This window comes from Hippopotamus amphibius, chromosome 5, assembly GCF_030028045.1.
Source record: "Hippopotamus amphibius kiboko isolate mHipAmp2 chromosome 5, mHipAmp2.hap2, whole genome shotgun sequence".
NCBI lineage: Eukaryota > Metazoa > Chordata > Mammalia > Artiodactyla > Hippopotamidae > Hippopotamus > Hippopotamus amphibius.
In genome coordinates, this window is record NC_080190.1 from 83,807,617 (window position 1) to 83,828,662 (window position 21,046).

At 39.1% G+C, this 21,046-nt stretch overlaps 1 protein-coding gene across 7 annotated transcripts in view; it reads right to left on the reverse strand.

The window, feature by feature from the left end:
• Positions 1-21,046, reverse strand: part of LYST (lysosomal trafficking regulator) — a 195,958-nt gene that overhangs the window by 122,521 nt on the left and 52,391 nt on the right. For all 7 annotated transcript variants that reach the window (XM_057734359.1, XM_057734357.1, XM_057734360.1 and 4 more), the window contains 4 exons: positions 9,157-9,247; positions 5,411-7,490; positions 2,970-3,993; positions 1,097-1,258 (listed from right to left, as the gene is read on the reverse strand). In XM_057734359.1, coding sequence (XP_057590342.1) covers positions 1,097-1,258; positions 2,970-3,993; positions 5,411-7,490; positions 9,157-9,247 — 3,357 coding nt within the window. The remainder of the gene's footprint in view (positions 1-1,096; positions 1,259-2,969; positions 3,994-5,410; positions 7,491-9,156; positions 9,248-21,046) is intronic.

A 21,046-nucleotide genomic window follows, 5' to 3' on the forward strand; every position in this document is an offset into this window, starting at 1 on the left:
AGGAAATGACTAAAAATTATACTTCTTACAACTTAATGTGAATAAATATATATTATTTTTATATATTTGTTCACGGGAAAGATTTTTTCATAGGATTTTTATAAAGTGTTTCATAAATTAGATAACCAGAGAAGACATGAAAAATTTTCAAGGAAATTAATTTTAAGATTTCAGAATGCAATTGTCTATATAAAAATGCTACTAATATCTTCACTTTAGACAACACACTTGAAGAAGCTCAGAGTACTTATCATTGCAACATTAATAAAAGGTAGAATAAACCTTTTTTTTAATAGGTAGTAGGTATTTTAACACACCTAGGTATCTTGACATTTGAGGTACACAAATAAGTACTAGGGAGGTAGCGTTCAACATGGTGACTTGAGTTACCGCTGCTGTATGATACACAGGAAAGTTAAGAGAGTGGATTCTAAGAGTTAAAATATTATGGGAGAAGATTATAAAATGCCAATATATGTCTAGAGCAAGGAATTAAAAAAGAAGTTATATAAAGAACAGGTGACAATTAACTAAAGGTAAAAGAAACATGAAAGGAGAGGAAAATTAAATATGTATCAGAGTTTCAGGAAAAAATTAAAATAGTTCTTGTAGAAAACAGTGTTAACAAGAACAACTAAAAAGCTATGACTGCTATTTTCTATGTGAGCACTAGTCATTTTTATGTTGTGTGATTTAAAATTAAAGTGAGAAGAGAGTTCCGGAAATATTAGCTGCACCAATATAGGCTCAAATAAGACAACTGAGTCACCAACATTCCTGAATTATCATTTAATAAACTATCAGTTATATGTAAGACTTATCAAATAATACATTTCCACCTTACTAGAAGTAATTCTCAGAAAATTTCCAGATTAGATGAAGAAAAGCATGTCATACTGCTCTCTTGTTTTTTATGACACAGGGCACTAAGAAAACACAATCCATCCCAGACAATGGAGACACGACCCATCAAACTCACCTGACCAGATTCTGGCCCATATGTTCTAACCACGTTCATCGCTGTCTTACTCCCATCCCACACGCTTCTGCCTCTGCCAGTCACACCCAAACGACACAAATGTAAAGCTATTCATACCTTCTCAGTCATAGCGTCATCGTGTTCAAAATCTGCTGAATGGTTCCCCAGTGCAACTCGAAGCAGGGCATCAAATAAAGGCTTTGCTAATTCTGTTTCAATCACCTTTGACTTGGAAAGATGGTCCCTCATTTCAAGCAGTATATTTTCCACAGACAAGTTCTAAGGTAAAAGAAAAGAGACTAAGAATAATAACATGCCTTAAGAAAAAATTAAATAGTGACAAAACAAATGGTAAATTAATATGTACTTAAATAAAAGCTAGTCCATTTATTTGCAGTTGATATGAAATTAAAATGACTATATCTAGTTCTTATATAAACATCCTACTGTTACAATTAATAATAACATTTTAATTTATCACATGCTTTCCTCATCTCATTTGGTTTGAATTTCAGTGTATCATAAATTAACTGTATCAGGCAAAAAATGATTAGTTGAAATTTCAGAGTTTTGATTAACCATCTCTAGATTTTACAAATTCATTCTTCTTAGAGATTCCTTAAGGCTCTAAGAAGCACTAATATTCTAATCCTTTTCTCCTCCTCCCTTCTTTACTTCTTCCCGTCTATCCTTGAGAGGAACTCTCGCTGCCTGCCGACATTCCTCTTTGAGGGGATGAGGCCAGAAGGATGGAGAGGAAACTGACTTCCTCCTTAGGGAATTATCTCTGTCCAATGTTAGACACAGATACATACAGATAAGATACCACGGTGACCATACTAGAGCTATAAACAAAGTTCTCTAAGTACATAAAAGAGAGAATGTGCCTGAGAGACCTGTCAAAGTGTCCCAGGGGAAGGACTGTATCAGCGGGACAGTGAAGAACAAGCTGGAGGTAGCAGGCATAGAAACAGGAGAGAGAGAATACGCCAGGAAGAAGAACAGGTACAAAAGTACAGAAGTGATGACACAGAATGGCATCTCGAGAAGCTGTCGGCTCAGTATGGCTGACTGCAGCATGGTGAAGGATGGCAGGAAATGAGGCTACACAAGGAAGTGAATGCGAGGCTGTGATGGGCTCAGCATGCTATACTAAGGAGGGCCTATTTTAATGGTGAGCAACGTGGAAGCAACATGTTCTAGACAGGAGGCCAGGACTGCAGTCGGGAGAGCCTGCTGGCTGACACGAGAGTCAGGGATGAGTTAGTAAGGAAAGAAGGCATATGCCATATTCAAAGTTTCTTCAGAAGCAGGGCCTGAAACGGGATTTCTTTCTCGCTGAGATGTGCTCTCAGGAGAAGTGTGTAAAGGCGTGAGGGAGGCAGAACATGCCAGGGGAAGAATCCAGGCAAAGATGTGGTTTCCGAACAAATGTGTAGTCCCAGCCGAATTCCATGGGACGCTCTGGAGCCTGAACTGCACCACAGAGACTGTCCCCGCCCTCAGAGCCACACCCATCAGTCACTGGCTTTGAGTACCCTTCCCAGGTCAGCCAAGGGCATTCCTAGGGAGACGGGTGCAGACGTGAGTCCTTAGCAGCCGACCTCTGCAGCAGATGGTGGACGGGTGGATCAGCTTCGCAGGGGATCTAGGCAGGGCACCAAACAGAATCACGCCCAGACTGGAGTCTGAACTTTGACACACGATATCCATTATTACCCATTTGACATCTAATGCATATCTAATGCCTTTCAGAGTTGGTAAGTTTGTCACATGTGGGATCTGAATTCCAGACTAAACAGAAAGCTTCTTGAGGGCAAGAACAGGGTCATGTACTCCTCTGTGTCCGCCACAGTACCTGGCACCGTGCTAAGCATACAGGAGCAACTCAAAACTTAGAATCTTCAGGAAAACAAAATGACAATAGTATCACATCTATATAGATATGTATATATATTACACAACAGCTGAATGAAGGACAAGTTGTTACCTGATTAGGTAACTCCAATTCCATCTTCTGCTGACTAGCTCTGGTGCCATGTAGACAAACAGCCAGAAGGGCTTCCAAAAGTCGGATGCCCTGAAGTGAGGTCTCACTTTCTCGATGTGTAAATACTTTTGCTTCCTCTGGAGCAGCTTCCGGAGCTGGAATTTGTTCCACACGTATGGGAGAAGTATGCTGTGACTCTGATTTACCTAAACTGTCAGCACTTTTTTTCAGACTACCCAGTTCTGATGGCGTGGAGTCACTTTTTACAGTCAAAGATAATAAATCTTCCTTCACAGTGACCTCGCATTGAGAAGGTCTGTGTAAGTGTTGGTTTTCATTTCCATTTATATCACCTTCATTTCTCCCTTGCTCCTCTTTGGGACTCCTGAATAGTTCCTGTATTACCATGAATATTAATTTATGGCATACTTGGAAACCACCAAGCCTATAAAACTGCTTCTGGAAAACCGGACTCAACATGTAGATCCAACGACACATTGACCAAATGTCTGCCGCTTGGTGCATGTGTTTGGGAGAGGGCAGGACGAGGCTCTCGAGAGAGAAACACGGCGGCATGTGTTGCAAAGGCTCGCTTGCTGTACTGTCGTAGCCAGAAGTATCTTCTGAATCATTGGCGGACTCCCTATCAGGTTCTGCTTCGTTACTCACACACAAGAACGCCACACAGAGGAAGAGGTTGATCGTGTTGATGTGAACATCCTGGGTGACAGACTTCCGTTTCTTTGGATAAGCATCTCTGAGGCGGGCATAAAATTTGCTAAGACTCTGAGAATCTGAATAAGCTTGCTGGTTAGACAAAGTACCCACATTTAAAGATGACAGCTCCTTTTGTTCAAGGTCTATACCATCAACACCTGGAATTGAAGAATCTTTCTGTTGTTCCCCTAGGCTGATTATCAGAGTTTCAAATGCTTTTAGCGAGTGATTTCGAATACCATCTAAGTAATTTAATTCAATTATTTGGTTTACTCCATTACAACTTAAAAACAAATCTCTTATTACCCTGTGAGAAAAAAAAAAAAACACAAGAGTTTTTACATACAGAAACATCATTTATAAGTAGGTACATATACTATTTAAATGACACTGCTGCATATACTTAACACTATTTCAATTCATCAAACGTCTGTCTGAAGTCCTTAGATATGACCAGGATCTCAAGTTGCTTTCTAGTTACTTTTACATCCTTCTTCAAACACTAGATATTTGACTCCAGCAGCATTTGAAAAGAACAGATTACATGCATCTCAAGTTAAATGAAGCAACTCAGGGAAGAGTATTTTTCTCCAAATGGCAAATTTCTCTATACAAATTCTCAATGCCACAACCACCACCATATTTGAGATGGACACTCCGAAAGCAGAGAGGCATTCCTGTGTCCATTTATTTGTCTGCCTGATGGTTCCCTCAGGACTTTTGTTTGTTTTCAATCTGCACTTCATAAAAGGAAAGAACCAAACTACAGATCTGAAGTTTTTCAGCTCTGTCTCAGGTAAGACTCATGGGTCTGGATCACAGGACTCTGGGCAATAACTTTAGTATAAATCAGCTCAGCAAAGATCCAGGTTGTCCACAAATACGCCAAGGAGGTAAAAACTTGCAAATCAAAGTCAGTGCTACGTAAACAACGTCAAAATGTCAGGAATTTTTTAAAAAATGATTATAAAGTTAATAATCATAGATGGGTTGTATTTTATTATGTTTTTAAAATGGTATATGCATTAATTTCAAAGGCCAACTACCCATCAGAAGCAAGCTTTATTTATAAAATTATTTTTAAGTATCAGAATTGACAATCACAAAATCTGCAAAACGCATTGGCGGAATTCTAAAGTAATTGTAATTTTCTTCTTTTTGCTTACCTGTATTTCCCACTTTTTCTACATATATTACTTAGGTAATAAATGTAGCTATGGTATTTAAAAAATAATAATTCCCTTAATTTCAATGCCTCCATAAATAATTACCATTTTAAGTATATGCATATTTTATATAGTTGTAAATAACTGGATGATATTTTTATTTTGTTTATTTTATTTATTTTATTTATTTTCTCATGTCCCAAGATCCTTGTAAACATTATTTTTAATGGCTAAAAATATTACATCAAGCACATATAAAATAATTTAACCTCGCCCCTGCTGCTGGATATCTGTGTTGTGTCCATTGTTTTCTCAGATACATATTTAAAACTTTACTTTTTTTTCAGAGAAATTAAAATCAATGGCTCTATCCTATTCTCTATGACCATCCCAGTAAAAACAGATGAACAAGTAAATAAACGTTAAAAAAAAAATTTGACATGTGATGGGAATATTTTTTTGTGGTTAAACTAAAAATTAAATCTGAGGAAAGAACAAAGATATTCAAAAGCACACAATGAGGGAAAAAAAAATCTATACACACACACACATACAAACCTTGATTTAAGCAGGGTAGGCAGCGTTTTTAAATAAATCTGAAGCACTTCCTGGGGCAAACACTGGTTATGACGGCTACACACATGAGTCTGAGCTGAAGTGATGCTAAGCTGTTGACAATGATGTGCTAATTCAACTCCTCTTTGGAGCACAGGGTGAAATACGTAGTTATACAGCTTCCACTGAACTACTACACTGCCTTTCTGGATTAAACTGCAAATGTGATTTGCAATCTGCACACTGCATAATCTGTCTTCTTCAAAAACAAAACTCTGATAAGCCTCTAAGGCATCCCACTTCCACAAGAAGTCTTCTGACCTGCTGCTGGGCAGGATCCCTTGAAATCTGTAACAAGGACTAGATACACCTGAGGAAGGTTCAGCATCGCATGAGCTTTCCTGCAGGCTCTCTTCTAATTTGGCTAGTTGATCTGAGTCAATGGTACAAATATTGCAAGCTGCTTTCTTAGTTTTCTGTGGTATCTCGGCTCCTCCTAACTGATCCAAAATAAGTTTGTTAAGAATATTCAATGTATGCTGCTGACAGTTTTTCAGTGCTGGCAACTTGAAAGCATGGAGCAAAGGAATGATCACGGATTTGGGATCCATACAACAGCATATGCCGATGTTCTGAACCCCGGAGAGGATCTGGACGCACGTGCTGCTCAAGGAAGCCTGCTGCAGTAAGCGTAAACACTGGTGGGCACACACCGCGATGCAGCAGCACCGCTCAGGGTAATACACATCTCCATCTGCTGTCTCTTCAAACGGGTTTTTGCAAACTTGGTTTTTAAAAGCCGAAACCAGCAGACCTGAGAGATCTCTGTGGTGATGCATGAAGTGGGAATATTCACACCGTCTGTGCCTTTTTCTTGTACACATTGAATGATGAAGTTGCTCTGATTTCACTTTTTTGACAGTGCCCATTATTTTCATCACACTATTGATGAGGGCTTTCAAATGTTCTGAGGCCTCAGGAGGAACTCCATCTCTCACAACCAGCCATTCCATTTGAAGAACTGCTGTTTCAAATAAATGAAATCCATGATGCTGAATGAATTCTTGAACCAGATCCATGGCTTGACTGAAGAAGAAAGGATTCGAAGCTGCACTTTGAAGACAACAGATCAGGATCTGTAGAACTCCCTCCAGGAGCTCAGGTAAAAGAAGTACTCTATGACGATACTTGGAAAACACAAAATCTTCCTGAATCTCTTGTAGTGTTTTCTTTTGTCTTGGTGCAAAAGGGTCAGGCTGTTTTTCTAGGCAAGTTCTAATTTTTAAAGCTGCTCTAAGCAACTCTGCTAAATTTTTTCTAAGACTTTCTGGCATCATCTCTGCTGTACTAATATCTACTGACATAAGATGCAACACTGTTCGAAAAAGCATCCGTTGAATCAAAGCCACTGGTTCTTCAGTCCAACCTGCAGAAACCATCTGATTCTCCAAATTGTCGCTGAGATTACAGCAGTCCCCAAAACCTGCTAGGAATTCAGTCAGTGTGGGCACTACACTGGCTGCTAGAGCAGAATTATGATTCAAGGTAATGTCGAACTTACAAACTTTCTCTAATAAAGATAACAAAACATGACATAAGTCAAATGGAGAATTGTTCACGTGACTGATGATAGACAAGGCAGCTGGCTCACTTAAAATGTCAGTGTTTGACTCCTGTCTTGGAATTGTCTCTCTGGAATTCTCCAAAGCCATGGTATCAGGAAGAGTCTGTTCTTTGGTTGATAAGCGGTCAAGCTTAGCTGTAAGGTGGTCTTCTTTAGGAGACTGTGTTACAAAATGCTGTAGCAGATGGGACCTTCTATGCTTAGTCATTGCTATACTTTTGTCATCTGAATTGACTTCTGAATCTGAGGTGGAAAGCTGTGTCTTTCTTGCATCTCTTACAGAATAACGATGGGTAGTTTTACGCTGTCGTCTGCTTTTTCGAAAAACATTGACTTTTGCAGAAACCTGACCAGCTGGGGCACTTCCTTCTAAATATAATTTTTCCTGAGTAGGTCTTTGAGAACTTGAGTTCTTTTCTTTGGTCAGGATCATATCAGCTGAGAATGGTAGATTAAAATCTAAGGAAATAAAGAAAATTTCGAATATCTTAATATGTTTTAAAACTCAATTTGCCTAGGTGATTACCCTCTTACTTATCATTCACTTAAGGAGTTCACCCTCAGTATATTTTTATTATGGGGCTGATTTCCTTTAGCTTTTTGTTATGTCTCTACTCCCCTTCCTCCCGCTATCACTTCACTTCCTTACCCTGCTCATGTTAAGTACCAGGTGGCACTGGTTCAAAGGATAGAAACTGATTTTGAAAACAACAAGGGAGAACAGAGTTAGGAAAGTAGTGCTTGTATTTAGCACTATTATTCCTTCATTTTTCTACACATCCTCTCTGATAATGCCATTAATTAAGACAAAGGGGTATATTATATGCTCAAAATAGTATTTAGTTTATAGCCCTGATATAACTTAGGAACTTTAAGATTTTCCAAAAATTATTTCAAAATCATACAATAGATACCAAATGTTCTCCAAGCCTGAGGTTAAGAGTTATTCATTCACAATATCTACAGCATGTGCTACGCACTGAACTAGGCACAGGTATAGGCATCGCTGTCTCATCCTCAGTGCCTAGAACCTAGGGCTGCCGTGTGGTCACCACTCAGTACCTACCTCTTAGGGAAATGAATAAATTTTCCACACTAATTAAAAAGATAATGAAATTGGGTCTTTCCCTTCACAATAATATCTAATAAGATCTACATGAAAGACATAGTTACAATTTAGAATGAATAAATTAAAAATCTGTAAATAAAAGACTTGTACTTTCATTAAGGGGGAGGGGATTAAAAGGAGTCTGACAAATTCCATGTATGCAAAAGGCACAGGCAATGAAGACAACTTCCCCAAAGAACATGAGTTAGATTTCTTAAGTGATTAACAATTTGTGAATTCTATAAATTCAGAAGAAAATAAGAGCAGAATCAGTGAATCAACAAATAAGCAGGATAGCAATATTAAAAGACCTTAGGTAACTCCCTAAAAAGAGTGCTCCATATCAGAAATGCATTAAAAATGCATATATGGCATTCAAATATGATTCAGCGTTTTTCTTTTTTTTCAACCTGAGAGATCCTTAAGCATCTCACAATTCACATATTCCAGAAATGGTCAAGGGGGAAACCTGTTAATCCCTACACTTAAATATTTAAACTAAGTTTCATATACTTAATATGATATATATACATATTTTTATTTTTTCTGAATCAGAAATTAAAAATATGTATTGACCTTAAATGTCATAATTCTACCCAGTCCTGAAACAAAATATTACTTCAAAATTATCCTTTAAAAGCAACATTAGAAAAACTAAACTGCAAGAGTACTGGTAATGGAAAGCAGTCTTTAAAATAAGCAAAGAATCTTTAATTTCTTTCTTCAAACTTTTCACTCTCCATTTCTCAAATGTTAGACTACATATCCAGATTTACTCCTTTTGCTAAGTGTTCTGCTTCTTCATCTATTTTCTAATCATCATTACATTCAGGTAATCCCCTAAGAAGGACCATGGTTTTTCTATTATTAGAAGAAATAAAAAGGTATTTGCCTAAAGAATCTTTCATATTAAGTATCCCACTAATACATACCATTCTGACTTTGAGCTGTTATCAACCATTATGGCAGAAGTAACTTTTCAATGGAACTTTTTTCCCCAGTGGAATTTTGACATACCTGTTGCCTTTTCTTCTTGAACAGGTATCTTCCATACCAGTGGAAGGAGTGACAGAAGAAGGGTAAGAAGTTCTTCTCTACATGTTAACGCCTGTATTGGAAATAAAAGAATCCTTCACATTCGGAGGTCATGAAACACACTAATTCCTAATACGTTGTCTTAAATTGAACCAAAAAATCCTTTCTCTTGAGAAGGAAGAATCAAATTAACCTATCTTAAATCCAATTAAAGCTGTGATACTTCTCAACTTATAAACCTTTCCAATGACTGAAGAATGTAAGAGTATTTGATGGTATTTAGCACATTCTTGCTGATTCTTCCAAAAACAGCTGTTATTACCACCATGCACATTGTAAGAATTCCTCACCTACGAAAAAAACTTTGTCAGGTGCAAATGAAAAGTTAAGCCCTATTAATTAGCAAACCAACAACATAAGTTACTAGAAAAACAAAGTCTTCATGCAGTTAAATTTAAAACTCAGAGAACACACAATTTTAAAAAGGGAAGTTGACATTATTAATAAAATAATATATATAAAGAGAGAAAGACTTATTAGTGAAGGTCATCCAATAGATATTTATTGACTGCACACTAGGTCCACAGCATTTACTGTCTTACCCTTTCTGGAGGATATGGTCCAAGCCCTGGAGAAGGTCCCCTCATTTGGTCCATAGAATACATATACACAAAACAGTTACAGGACAGAAGGCATGTAGTACGTGTACGTACCCAGGTGTGGTGCAGGCATTCAGTTCAGGAGTTAAGAAAAAGGAACAATCATTATCAGTTAGAAGTGTGGAAGTGCTAGACCTGGGAACCCTGGGACATGGGTGGTCAAGGAATTAATGACAAATTCAATTTGAATTCCTCACATCAGTCAGTGTGGAGGGGGTCAGGGTGATACAATCAGATTTGGCACTATATAGAGGACAAAATTGTGAGGGAGGGGAAGGGACTGATCAGAGTTACAGGCAGGGAAACAATAACACAGATGAGAGAGAATAATTATCTGAAACCTCTGACAGTAAAATTGAAAAGGAGACATATCTGAGAAACTGTAAGGGAGAACTGAAATGACTTGCAGTTGATTATCTGTGGGGTATATGGGAGAAAAAAAAAGATCTAAAAGAACTTGAAGGTTTCTGGTTTAGGCCACTAGGTAACTGATAACAGTTACCAAGACAGGAAATTTAGCAGTGGTGTTAGGTTGGGGTAAAGATGATGGATTTGCTTTTTAGCATACTGAATTTGAGATGTCTGTAGGCTATCCATATGGAGGGAGCTTTTTAGTAAACAGCTGGATATACAGATCTGGAGCTTAAGAAAAAGATGTGAAGTAAATAGAAAGACTGAGGAGTCATCGAAGCAGAGATCAAGGACATGAGTGAGATTGCCTAGGGAGAGTATGCAGGAGGACAACAGAATTCTACCCAGGATGGAGCTCTGGAGAACAACACTGAAAGAACTGCGGATGGTGGACCTGAAGAGCAGCCTGCAAAGGAGACTGAGAAGTAGCTTCCCCCAAAGAGAAGTAGAACAAGAAATATCAAGGGAAGAGAGCAGTTCAGGAAAGAAAAAAAGTTAACCAGGTCAAGAGCTGTTTTTCTTGAATTGTGTAAGATGATGGCAGCAAAGTATTTAGCAAGCAGAGGGTCACTGGTGACCTTAACAAACACAGTTTTAATGGAGTGATGAGGGTGCAAGTCAGATTATAATAAGCTGAACAATCCAAGGGAATGAGAAAGCACAGACATAGATTCAGACTATTCTTTTCTAGTGTCCTGGTTATGAAAAGGCTCAAAATTCTGCACAAGTAAAATCTAAACTCCTTCTCAGGCTTGGAAGACCCTCCATGACATGATTTGTACTGACTTGTCCAGTTGTAGGTCCCATCACCACATCTGACCCCTCCCCACATGTCCAGCTATTAAGGGTTTCCTGAATACCACTGGTCTTTGCAAACATCTTCCTCACATACACTCTCACTATCCTTCCATCTGCCAAACGCCAACTCATTCCTCAGGTCTTAGTTCCCTGTGGGGAGACTTCTCTAATCCCCGCTACGTCAAGTTGGCTTTCACGTCCCTGATTCCGTACAGCAACCAACTTGCTGAACGGTTAATGTCTGAATGCCCGTTCTCCTCTTTCATTCATTCAACAAATATTTATTGAGTCCCTACTATGTGCCAGATGCTTTGGATGTAGTGGTGAACCAAGACAACACTCACATCCTTACAAAGCTGACATTCTAGCAGGGGAGACAGAAAACAATGGGCACATATAAGAAAATTTCAGACAGAATGCTGTGCTATGGAGAAAATTAAACAGAAGAGGGATGACAGAGTGATGGAAAGGGTTGGCTAGTCAGGTTGGACTATTTGAGCAGATAGTTAATTGATGAGAAGGAAGACTCCATGCAAAGACTTGGAGGAAAAGGGCTCATGCAAAGTATATAAAGGGTTGGGAATGGATCTGACTTTTTCATAGAATAGCAGGCAGGCCAGTGTGGCTGGAGCACAGCAAGGGGGAGGGCACTAGGAGATAAGGCTGGAAGGTCAGTGAGGTGGAAGTACCAGATCCAATGTGGCCTTGGGGGTCATGTGAAGGAGTTTGGATTTAGCCCTAAATACGATGGGAAACTTTTCCAAACATAATTCCCAGGCCTCTCCCAGAGCATGAGCTCCAGGGCTCAGGCCCTAGTCCTTAGCAACCACCTTTCTTTTCCGCCACTCAATGTCTAGTATATAGTTGGATGTTCACAAACATTACCTGCATGAATGACTTTGAATTATGGATGCAAAGTAAAAACTGTATCAAAGGGCCCCATTTCTAGGTGCTTTACTTCAGAATTAGCAAGACTAAAGATGTGCAGATAACATCTGCATGTATAGCTTGTACTCAGTACGTATCTCAACATTTTTTAAGATGCCAGTAAAAGATATATGGTCTTTAAAAACAAAAATGTAAACCAATTTTGGGCAGGTCATTCCTGCAGAGTCCTCTAAGCTGAGTCTTTCTCTTTAGCAGATGAGCTAATAACATTCTAACAGAGCTTGGTGAAACCTCAAGGGTGTGTGAAGAAGTGCTACAGATGTGCTGTCCTTATAATTCAGCCCTTATTCCCTGACAGTACACTGGCAAATCACCACTGCTGTGTGAGCTGCCATTCCTGCCCTTCACCTCTGCAACGTGTAGCCTGGAACTTCTCTCGCTCTTTCCCACACAGCTCAGGGCTCAATATGCCCAATTAGGCAATATATGACACAAACAGATCCATTCTCTGGCTATTCAGAAATCACAATCTACAGAAATCACACTACTCCTCATTTAATACTTATACTTCTACGTTTCCTTCTCTGCAGGGAAAATGACTGTCATACATTTTCAAATTCCTCACACCAATAATAAACAGTGAAATCACTCTCATCCAGGCAGTAAGAAGCATACTGTAAGTACCTACCAGCTGCCAGGCGCTGTCCCTTTCACAATTCTACTGTTTTGACTGGATTTCATATTAACTGTCTATCCTAACTATCCAGAAGTAGTGGTGGCAGGATGGGAGAGAAAGGGCAAGGTTATTGGGGGGAAAGGTTGAGATCTCAAACCAGAGGTGATGTTTAGGAAGCTGCAAAGGCAGGTGGGCACCAGATCAAGGACCTCAGGATGAAATGCTAAGGAACTTGGACTGAAGACATTTTAATTGGTATTAATGGTATTACTTTAAATTTTGACATGCTAATCAAATTTAATGTTCCAGACATAGCAGAAATATAAGTGTTATTTATTTATTTATTTATTATTTCTTTGGCTGTGCTGCACAGCATGCAGGATCTTAGTTCCCCGACCAGGAATCGAACCTGCATCCCCTGCAAAGGAAGCACGCAGTCTCAACCACTGGACCACCAGGGAATTCCCAAGTGCTATTTAAGTCCTTTATTTCTTCTATCAGAATTTTATATTATTTCTAAACCATGTGTATCTATGCACACATATGTGAACATTTCTTCATTAGTACCGTAAAGACAATCTTTTTAAAATATTCTAGCTATATAGCTTTAGCTAAAGGAAACAATATGTTTGTCTTATATTCTATAACTTTGCTGAACAGTTTTCTGGATGACCTTTTGGACTGTTCTGTACACATCATTTTAAAATTATTTTTATTTCTCCATCTTTCTCACATTTAGCTGTCATTACTTTCATATCGCACTTTACTACTGCGTTTTAAAAATATGATACCAAACAGAACAGTAATAAAGAGTTATTCTTATATTGGTTCTACTGCAAAGATGCTTATTAAAAATAATTTTGGTTTTTCTATACAAATAGTTCATACAACTTGACAACAAAAAAACAACCTGATCGAAAAATGGGCAGAAGACCTAGAGAGACAGGTACCACCTCACACCACTCAGAATGGCCATCATTAAAAAAATCTACAAATAACAAATGCTGGAGAGGGTGTGGAGAAAATAGAACCCTCCTACACTGCTGGTGGGAATGTAAATTGCTGCAGCCACTATGGCAAATGGTATGGACATTTCTCAAAAACCTAAAAATAGATTTGCCACATGCTCCAGCAATCCCACTCCTGGGCATATATCCAGAGAAAACCATAATTCAAAAAGATACATGCACCTCTATGTTCATAGCAGCACTATTCACAATAGCCAAGACACGGAAAAAACCTAAATGCCTATGGACAGATGAATGTGTAAAGAAGATGTGGTACATATACACAATGGAATACTACTCAGCCAAAAAGAATAACATAATGCCATTTGCAGCAACATGGATGGACCTAGAGATTATCATACTAAGTGAAGTAAGTCAGAAAGGCAAAGACAAATGCCAAAGGATATCACTTATATATGGAATCTAAAATAGGACACAAATGAACCTATCTACAAAACAGAAACAGACTCACAGACACAGAATAGACTTGCGGTTGCCAAGGGGGAGGGAGGTGGGGAAGGGATAGACTGGGAGTTTGGGGTCGGCAGATGCAAACTATTATACATAGAATGGATCAACAACAAGGTCCCGCTGTACAGCACAGGGAACTATATTCAACATCCTATGACAAATCACAATGGAAAAGAATATGAAAAAGAATGTGTGTATATGTATAACTGAATCACTTTGCTGTACAGCAGAAATTAACACAACATAGTAAATCAATTACACTTCAATAAAATAAAATTTAAAAATGTTTTTGGTTTTTCTACTCTTTGTACATGAAACCCTTTACTCAATTTATTTTTAGAGTTTTTGTCAAGAACAGATAAATTCTGTCAAATGCTTTTGATGTCTCAGGATAACTATATGTACTGTTTTTCCCACTGACGTCAAATAATATGCTAATGGTTTTTCTTATGTTGGACCAGGAGTTGCAAACTTACTTTGTAAAGGGCCAGAATGCAAATATTTTAGGATTTGTGAGTTACATATGGTCTCTGTTGTGTATTCTTGTTTCTTTTAACAATGCTTTAAAAACGTCAAAACTCTTCTTAGCTTGTGTTGCGCACAAACAGATCACTGGCAGCAGGATTTGGCCTGTAGGCCACAGTTTGCCCAACCTGCCCCTATGCCCTCTCCTCCTCCTCTTCTTCCACCAAAAATGGTTATTAAATGGCTGTAATACTCTTAGTTAAGACTCCAGAAAAACTTAAGGTGGTACCTAGTAGACCCTGTTAGCTAGACAAAATTACTACTAAGAACCTTGAGGGCATTGTTTCACACAAGCCTTACATACCCAAAGCAGAGAGACGACTGTCTGAAAAACAATTACAGATGTATCACTGGGGGCATGGAGTAAACTCCATTAAGATTCAGAGGAATCTTTTTATTTTTATTTTTATTTATTTTTTATTATTTTATTTTTTTAAATAAATTTATTTTATTTCATTTTTGGCTGTGTTGGGTCTTCTTTGCTGTGTACAGGCTTTCTCTAGTTGTGGTGAGTGGGAGATACTCTGTCGCAGTGGGAGGGCTTCTTATTGCAATGGCTTCTCTTCTAGAGCACGGGCTCTAGGTGTGCGGGCTTCAGTAGTTGTGGCTTGCGGGCTCTAGAGCACAGGCTCAGTAGTTGTGGCACATGGGCTTAGTTGCTCCGCAGCATGTGGGATCTTTCCGGCCCAGGGCTCAAACCTGTGTCCCCTGCATTGGCAGGCGGATTCTTAACCACTGTGCCACCAGGGAAACCCGAAACTCACAACATTTTTAAAGAAATTTGTATTATTTAAAAATACTAACAGCTTGGACTAAAAAGGACAGAGACAGTTTAAAATGATGAGACTTCTGGATCCCCACTTTTCTATAAGCAGGAGGCAGGATGAAAAAGCTGAAATTATGGGCTATCTATTCTGGAAAAAAGAGGACATCTCAGAGGGTAGAGCCAAGAGTCCCGGAGAACCACTCCCACAGAAGAAAAACCTATTTCCTGCCTCCAGAGTAAGGTGTGTGACAACACATGCCTGGCTGGATTTCAGTGGATTAGTGACTGCTACGTGCCTCCTGTCACTCTCCTTGTTGCATACAAGTATGTATTGTGGTTAACTTGTTCCTATCTCATCATTGTGTACGGGGTATGTGGGGGCAGATAACTTGTCTTTTTATTCACAAGTCTCTCAATCGAGAAGAGTTGCAACCGAAGTACTGCACCTGGCAGCCCAGTGTGCATCTGGAACTGATGCATATGGTGAGCTTGGGGACTTCGGCCTGATGCCAGGACAGAACATTACTTTGAGAGTCCTGGGAGGGACGCTAACAGTCGTGCCCAGACGGGAGACTATGGTAGATAAAACATGGCCACATGTGATCTCTTCCCATCAAGTGCTGGAGTCTATGTTCCCATCTCTAAAATCCATGCTGGTCTTTTGACCACTAGAATGTGGCAGAAGTGAGATTATGTGACTTCCTGCAGCTTCCCCTCACCCTCTTAGAACACTTCCACCCACGGAAAGAAGCTGAGACAAGCCTCCGGGAAGAAAAGAGGCCCCGTGGATGAGAACTGAGACAGTCTGGCCCAGCCCCATCCAACAGCCCTCAGTCTTCTGCCAACCAACTGCACATTCAGATGTAAGCCCCGCCGACACCACAAGGAGCTTGTGATCCCAGTTGAGCCTGTCGGAACTGCTCACAGAATCATGAACAAATAAGTCATTGTTTTATGCCACTAAGTTTTTGGAATGTGGTTTGTTACATAGCAATCAACTGATACACTCATTGCTCCTCTCTATTAGACTGGGTGCAATGGATTCTCTACTGCTGTCCAGTGGCTAACATTTCCACTGCAATCATACTCCCACTACTCCAAGAAGCAGGAAGGCCAGCATCCCCCATGCTCCCTCATCCCTGCCAGACCAACCATACATAGATAAATCCTGGCATGTGTGTAAACAGAATCTGCTGAACTAGATGTAGTAAGTTAAAGTTCATTTATTATTATTACCCTTACTAAATTTAAAAGTTTGCATTATTCTCCAACAGACACAATTCTTGGTAATAATATTATCAATGGCTGACTTGTCCATCTGAACAATACTTTTCATTCTCTATTCTCTTACTTAAAAACCTCCCCAACATTTTCAGAATAAAATTGAGACTCCCTACTCTGGTAGATAAGGCTTGCCATCACATGGCCTATGCCTTCCAGCTCCCCACTAGCCAACCCTGCAACGTGCAGCCTTTGCTCTAACCCTACCAGCCCTCAGTGTGTTTGCATTTGCAGTTCCCTTGGTCAAATGCCTCCTCCCCCTTTACACTGCCAATCCCTATTTAGACATGTCAATTTCTCTAAGAAGCATTTCCTGAGGACTCTCTCCTTTACACTGCCCAAATACTTTCACACTGTTTTGTCATCATTCAAAAAAAAAAAAATCTGTCCATCCCTTCAAAAGCTACGAGCTCCTGGTAAAGACAGTCTCTGCTCTTGTATTTCTGCATCTAGCAGAGGTGCTGGCACACAGTAGGTACTTAATGGTCTGCTGAATAAACTAGTGAATGAACTGTGAAGCCACAGTTTTAAAGTCTGATATTTTCCATATACTTATTTTATATATTATTATGATAGGCTATTTATGTAGCACTCTATGTTAAAGTGACAAGCTACAAAAACATAAGAAGAATAAAGTATTACACATAAAATAGCGAAAGATTAAAGAAACCCATTATATTTTTAAAATCATATTTTGTTCATAAAGGTATAGTTTCAGTAAAACTTTTAAAAACTTGTAAAAACAGTAAAACTGTTTCAGTAAAACTTCATATTTTACTCAGCAAAATAACAACTTTATAGAATATCCATAGACTGTGAATAGGTACGGAAATTATACACACTGGAAATTTTAAATGTGTATTTATAACACATGGTGTGTAAATTAGTTCACTTTTGGTATACTGTATTGGTAATAAATCATGTAATTTTCTACTAATTACATTAGAATTAAGATTTACATACTCATATCAGAGTACAGAAGAAATGAGAAACCATTATTATCAAATATTACATGGAAACAAATCATTTTTATTTTGGAAGAGATCTTTTAAGTCATCCCGCTAGATGTATTTATGTTACTGATGAGGGTACTGAGATCTGGAGCAGTTAAGTCACTAAAACCACCCATCTAGTTGATACTGGTACCAAGATTAAAATCAAGGATAATTGTTACTTTTTAGGCGGGGCAGTTTTCACGTTTACAAGTTTTCAAAAAACATGTAAAGGTCTCAGTATAGGTCCACTCTGCTACCTTTAACCATTAAAAAGATAATGCTTTTGCTATTTAAGCAGAGCTATTTAAGCCAGTGCAAAAGGCAAGGAAACAAAAGGCATAAAAATTTGAAAAAGAAGTGAAATTGTCATTATTCACAGATGACATGACTGTTTACATAGAAAATCCTAAGGAATCCATAGAAAAACTTCAAGACAGATAAATAAGTAAACTTAGCAAAAGCAAAGGGTGCAAGGTCAATGTACAAAAATCAATGAATACCAAACAACAGAAAAAAAATTTTTTTAAATGCCATTTATAATGTCATAAAAAAGCATAAACTATTTAGAATAAATTTACCCCCAAAATATAAGACCACTACACTAAAAACTGCAAAATATTGCTGAGAAATTCGAGAAGACTCAGAGATTTATACCATGCTCATGGATTGAGAAACTCAGAACTGTTAAGATGTAAGGTGTCAGTTCTCTCCAAATTGATTTCTGGATTCAACGACATCAAAACTGAAATCATAGCAGACACTTTGTAGAAATAATAAGCTGATTCTAAAATGTATATGGAAATGAAGTACAAATTGGAGAACTTACACCATTTAATGTCTAGACTTACTATAAAAGCTACAATAATCAAGACAGTATGGTATTAGTGAAAGAAGAGATGACAGGTAAGCAGAGTAGAACAGAGAGTTTAGAAATAAACCATAAATATATGGTCAATTGATTTTTACCCAAGGCAGCAAGGTTTTTCAGCAGTGGAAAGAACAGACTTTTAAGAAATGTTGCTGGAACAACTGGGTAACTATACAGGAAGGAGGGGCAGAAATGAACCATAACTCCTACCTCCCACCATACACAAATATTAATTCAAAATGGACCACAGACCTAAAAGTAAAAATAATAACAAAAAAAAAGTCCCTAGGGGGAAAAACATCAGAGAATATCTTTGCAACTTTGGGCTTGCAAGACCAAGATTTCTTAGACAAGATACAAAAAGCACTATTCGCAAAGGAAAAAAAATTTGCTTTTCTCAAGACATTGCTAAGAAACGAAAAGGCAGGACTTCCCTGGGGGTCCAGTGATTAAGACTGCCCTTCCACTACAGAGAGCACGGGTTCCATTCCTGGTCAGGGAACTAAGATCCTGCATGCAGAAAGAAACGAAAAGGCAAGCCACAAAGAAAGTATTCACAATTTAAGAAACATTTTTATCCAAAATACATAAAAAATTACAGTAACTGGATAATAAACAAGTAACCTTACTTTAAAAATGGGCAAAAAAACTGGGATTGGTTTCAAGTGACGCCATCTCTTTATTTTTAAACCAATGACCTCACCCGCGCTTGAAGTTTCCTGACCAGCGACTCTTTCTCTTTCCCCCCACCCCCCTGCCTTTCCCCCTCTTTCTGGGTCTCCCTGTTTGGGGGTCTCCAATCGGTTCTCAAACGACTATCGTCCCCTCTCCCAACGCCCCCTGCGTGCCCCCCGCTGCCCCCCACCTCCACCTCCCCAGGTTCCTCGCCCCTTTCAACAGTGTTTTTTCAAGGCTGATCGGGGGTTGAAGGGGAGAGAAAGAGTGAAGAAAAGTTGCAAACGTCTCCTCGCTTCCTAAGCCTCCCGCCCCCACCCGCCCCTCCGAGCAGGAGATGATAATATAGTGAAAAGAAGAGGAGGAGGAGAGCGCGACGGGACGGACGCGAGCAGGAGCGCAGCCGCCCTCCCGGCTCTGCCGCGGCGCCTCGCAGGTCCGGGAGGCGAGGGGACCCCGCGGGGAGATGTCGTGACAACTTTCGTTTCTCCCCCCCCACCCCCCCAACCCCGAGGCAGCCGGGAGGCCGGCAGCCCCGAAAGACATGAATTACCTATTTCACAGATGAGGAAACTAAGACCTTAGACTATCCAAATTCCGAAGCAAGTAAGAAGTGGCAGTGAACCTGGAGCTGAGACCTTCTGACTCATTCTCAGATGCATTGGGAATGCATGGAAGGATGCAGTAATTCCCACAGAGAATCAGCTGAACACCAGCAGATGGCCTCGGACACCAGAAAGGACTGCGGGGAGCCCAACATAGCCGGTAAGTTTTCGACTTAATATTCGTTTAATCCAATACTTGGACATTAGTCTGAGGTTTGGACAGTCTTCTATAAACACCTCTATCGCCAGGACAAGCAACCCCAAAAGTTTGGACAACCATGAGGAAACAAAGAAACACCATGCAGGCAAAGGAGCAGGAAAAAAACCCACAAGACCAAATAAATGAGGAGGAAATAGGAAAAATGCCTGAAAAAGAATTTAGAGTAATGATAGTAAAAATGATACAAACTCTCGATAACAAAATAGAGAAAGTACAAGAAACAGTTCATAAGAACTCAGAAAAACAAACAGCAATGGATAACAAAATAACTGAAATTAAAAATACTCTAGATGCTATAACCAGCAGAATGACTGAGGCAGAAGAACGAATAAGTGAGCTGGAAGATAGAATGGGGGAAATAAATGCCACAGAGCAGGAAAAAGAAAAAAGAATAAAAAGAATAGAAGACAGTCTCAGAGACCTCAGTGATAACATTAAGCATACCAACATTCGAATTATAGGCATCCCAGAAGAAGAAGAAAACAAGAAAGGGTCTGAGAAAATATTTGAAGAGGTTCTAGTGGAAAACTTCCCCAACATGGGAAAGGAAATAATGAACCAAGTCCAAGAAGCACAGAGAGTCCCATACAGAATAAACCCAAGGAGAAATACACCAAGACACATATTAATCAAACTAACGACAATTAAACACAAAGAAAAAATATTAAAAGCAGAAAGAGAAAAGCAACAAACAACATATAAGGGAAAACCAATAAGGATAACAGCTGACCTTTCTACAGAAACTCTGCAGGCCAGAAGGGAATGGCAGGATATACTGAAAGTCCTGAAAGAGAGAAACCTACAGCCAAGAATACTCTACCCAGCAAGAATCTCATTCAGATTTGAGGGAGAAATCAAAAGCTTTCTAGACAAGCAAAAGTTAAGAGAATTCAGCACCACCAAACCAGCCTTACAACAAGTGCTAAAGGAACTTCTCTAAGTAGGAAACACAAGAGAAGGAAAAGACCTACAAATACAAACCCAAAACAATTAAGAAAATGGTAATTGGAACACACATGTCAATAAT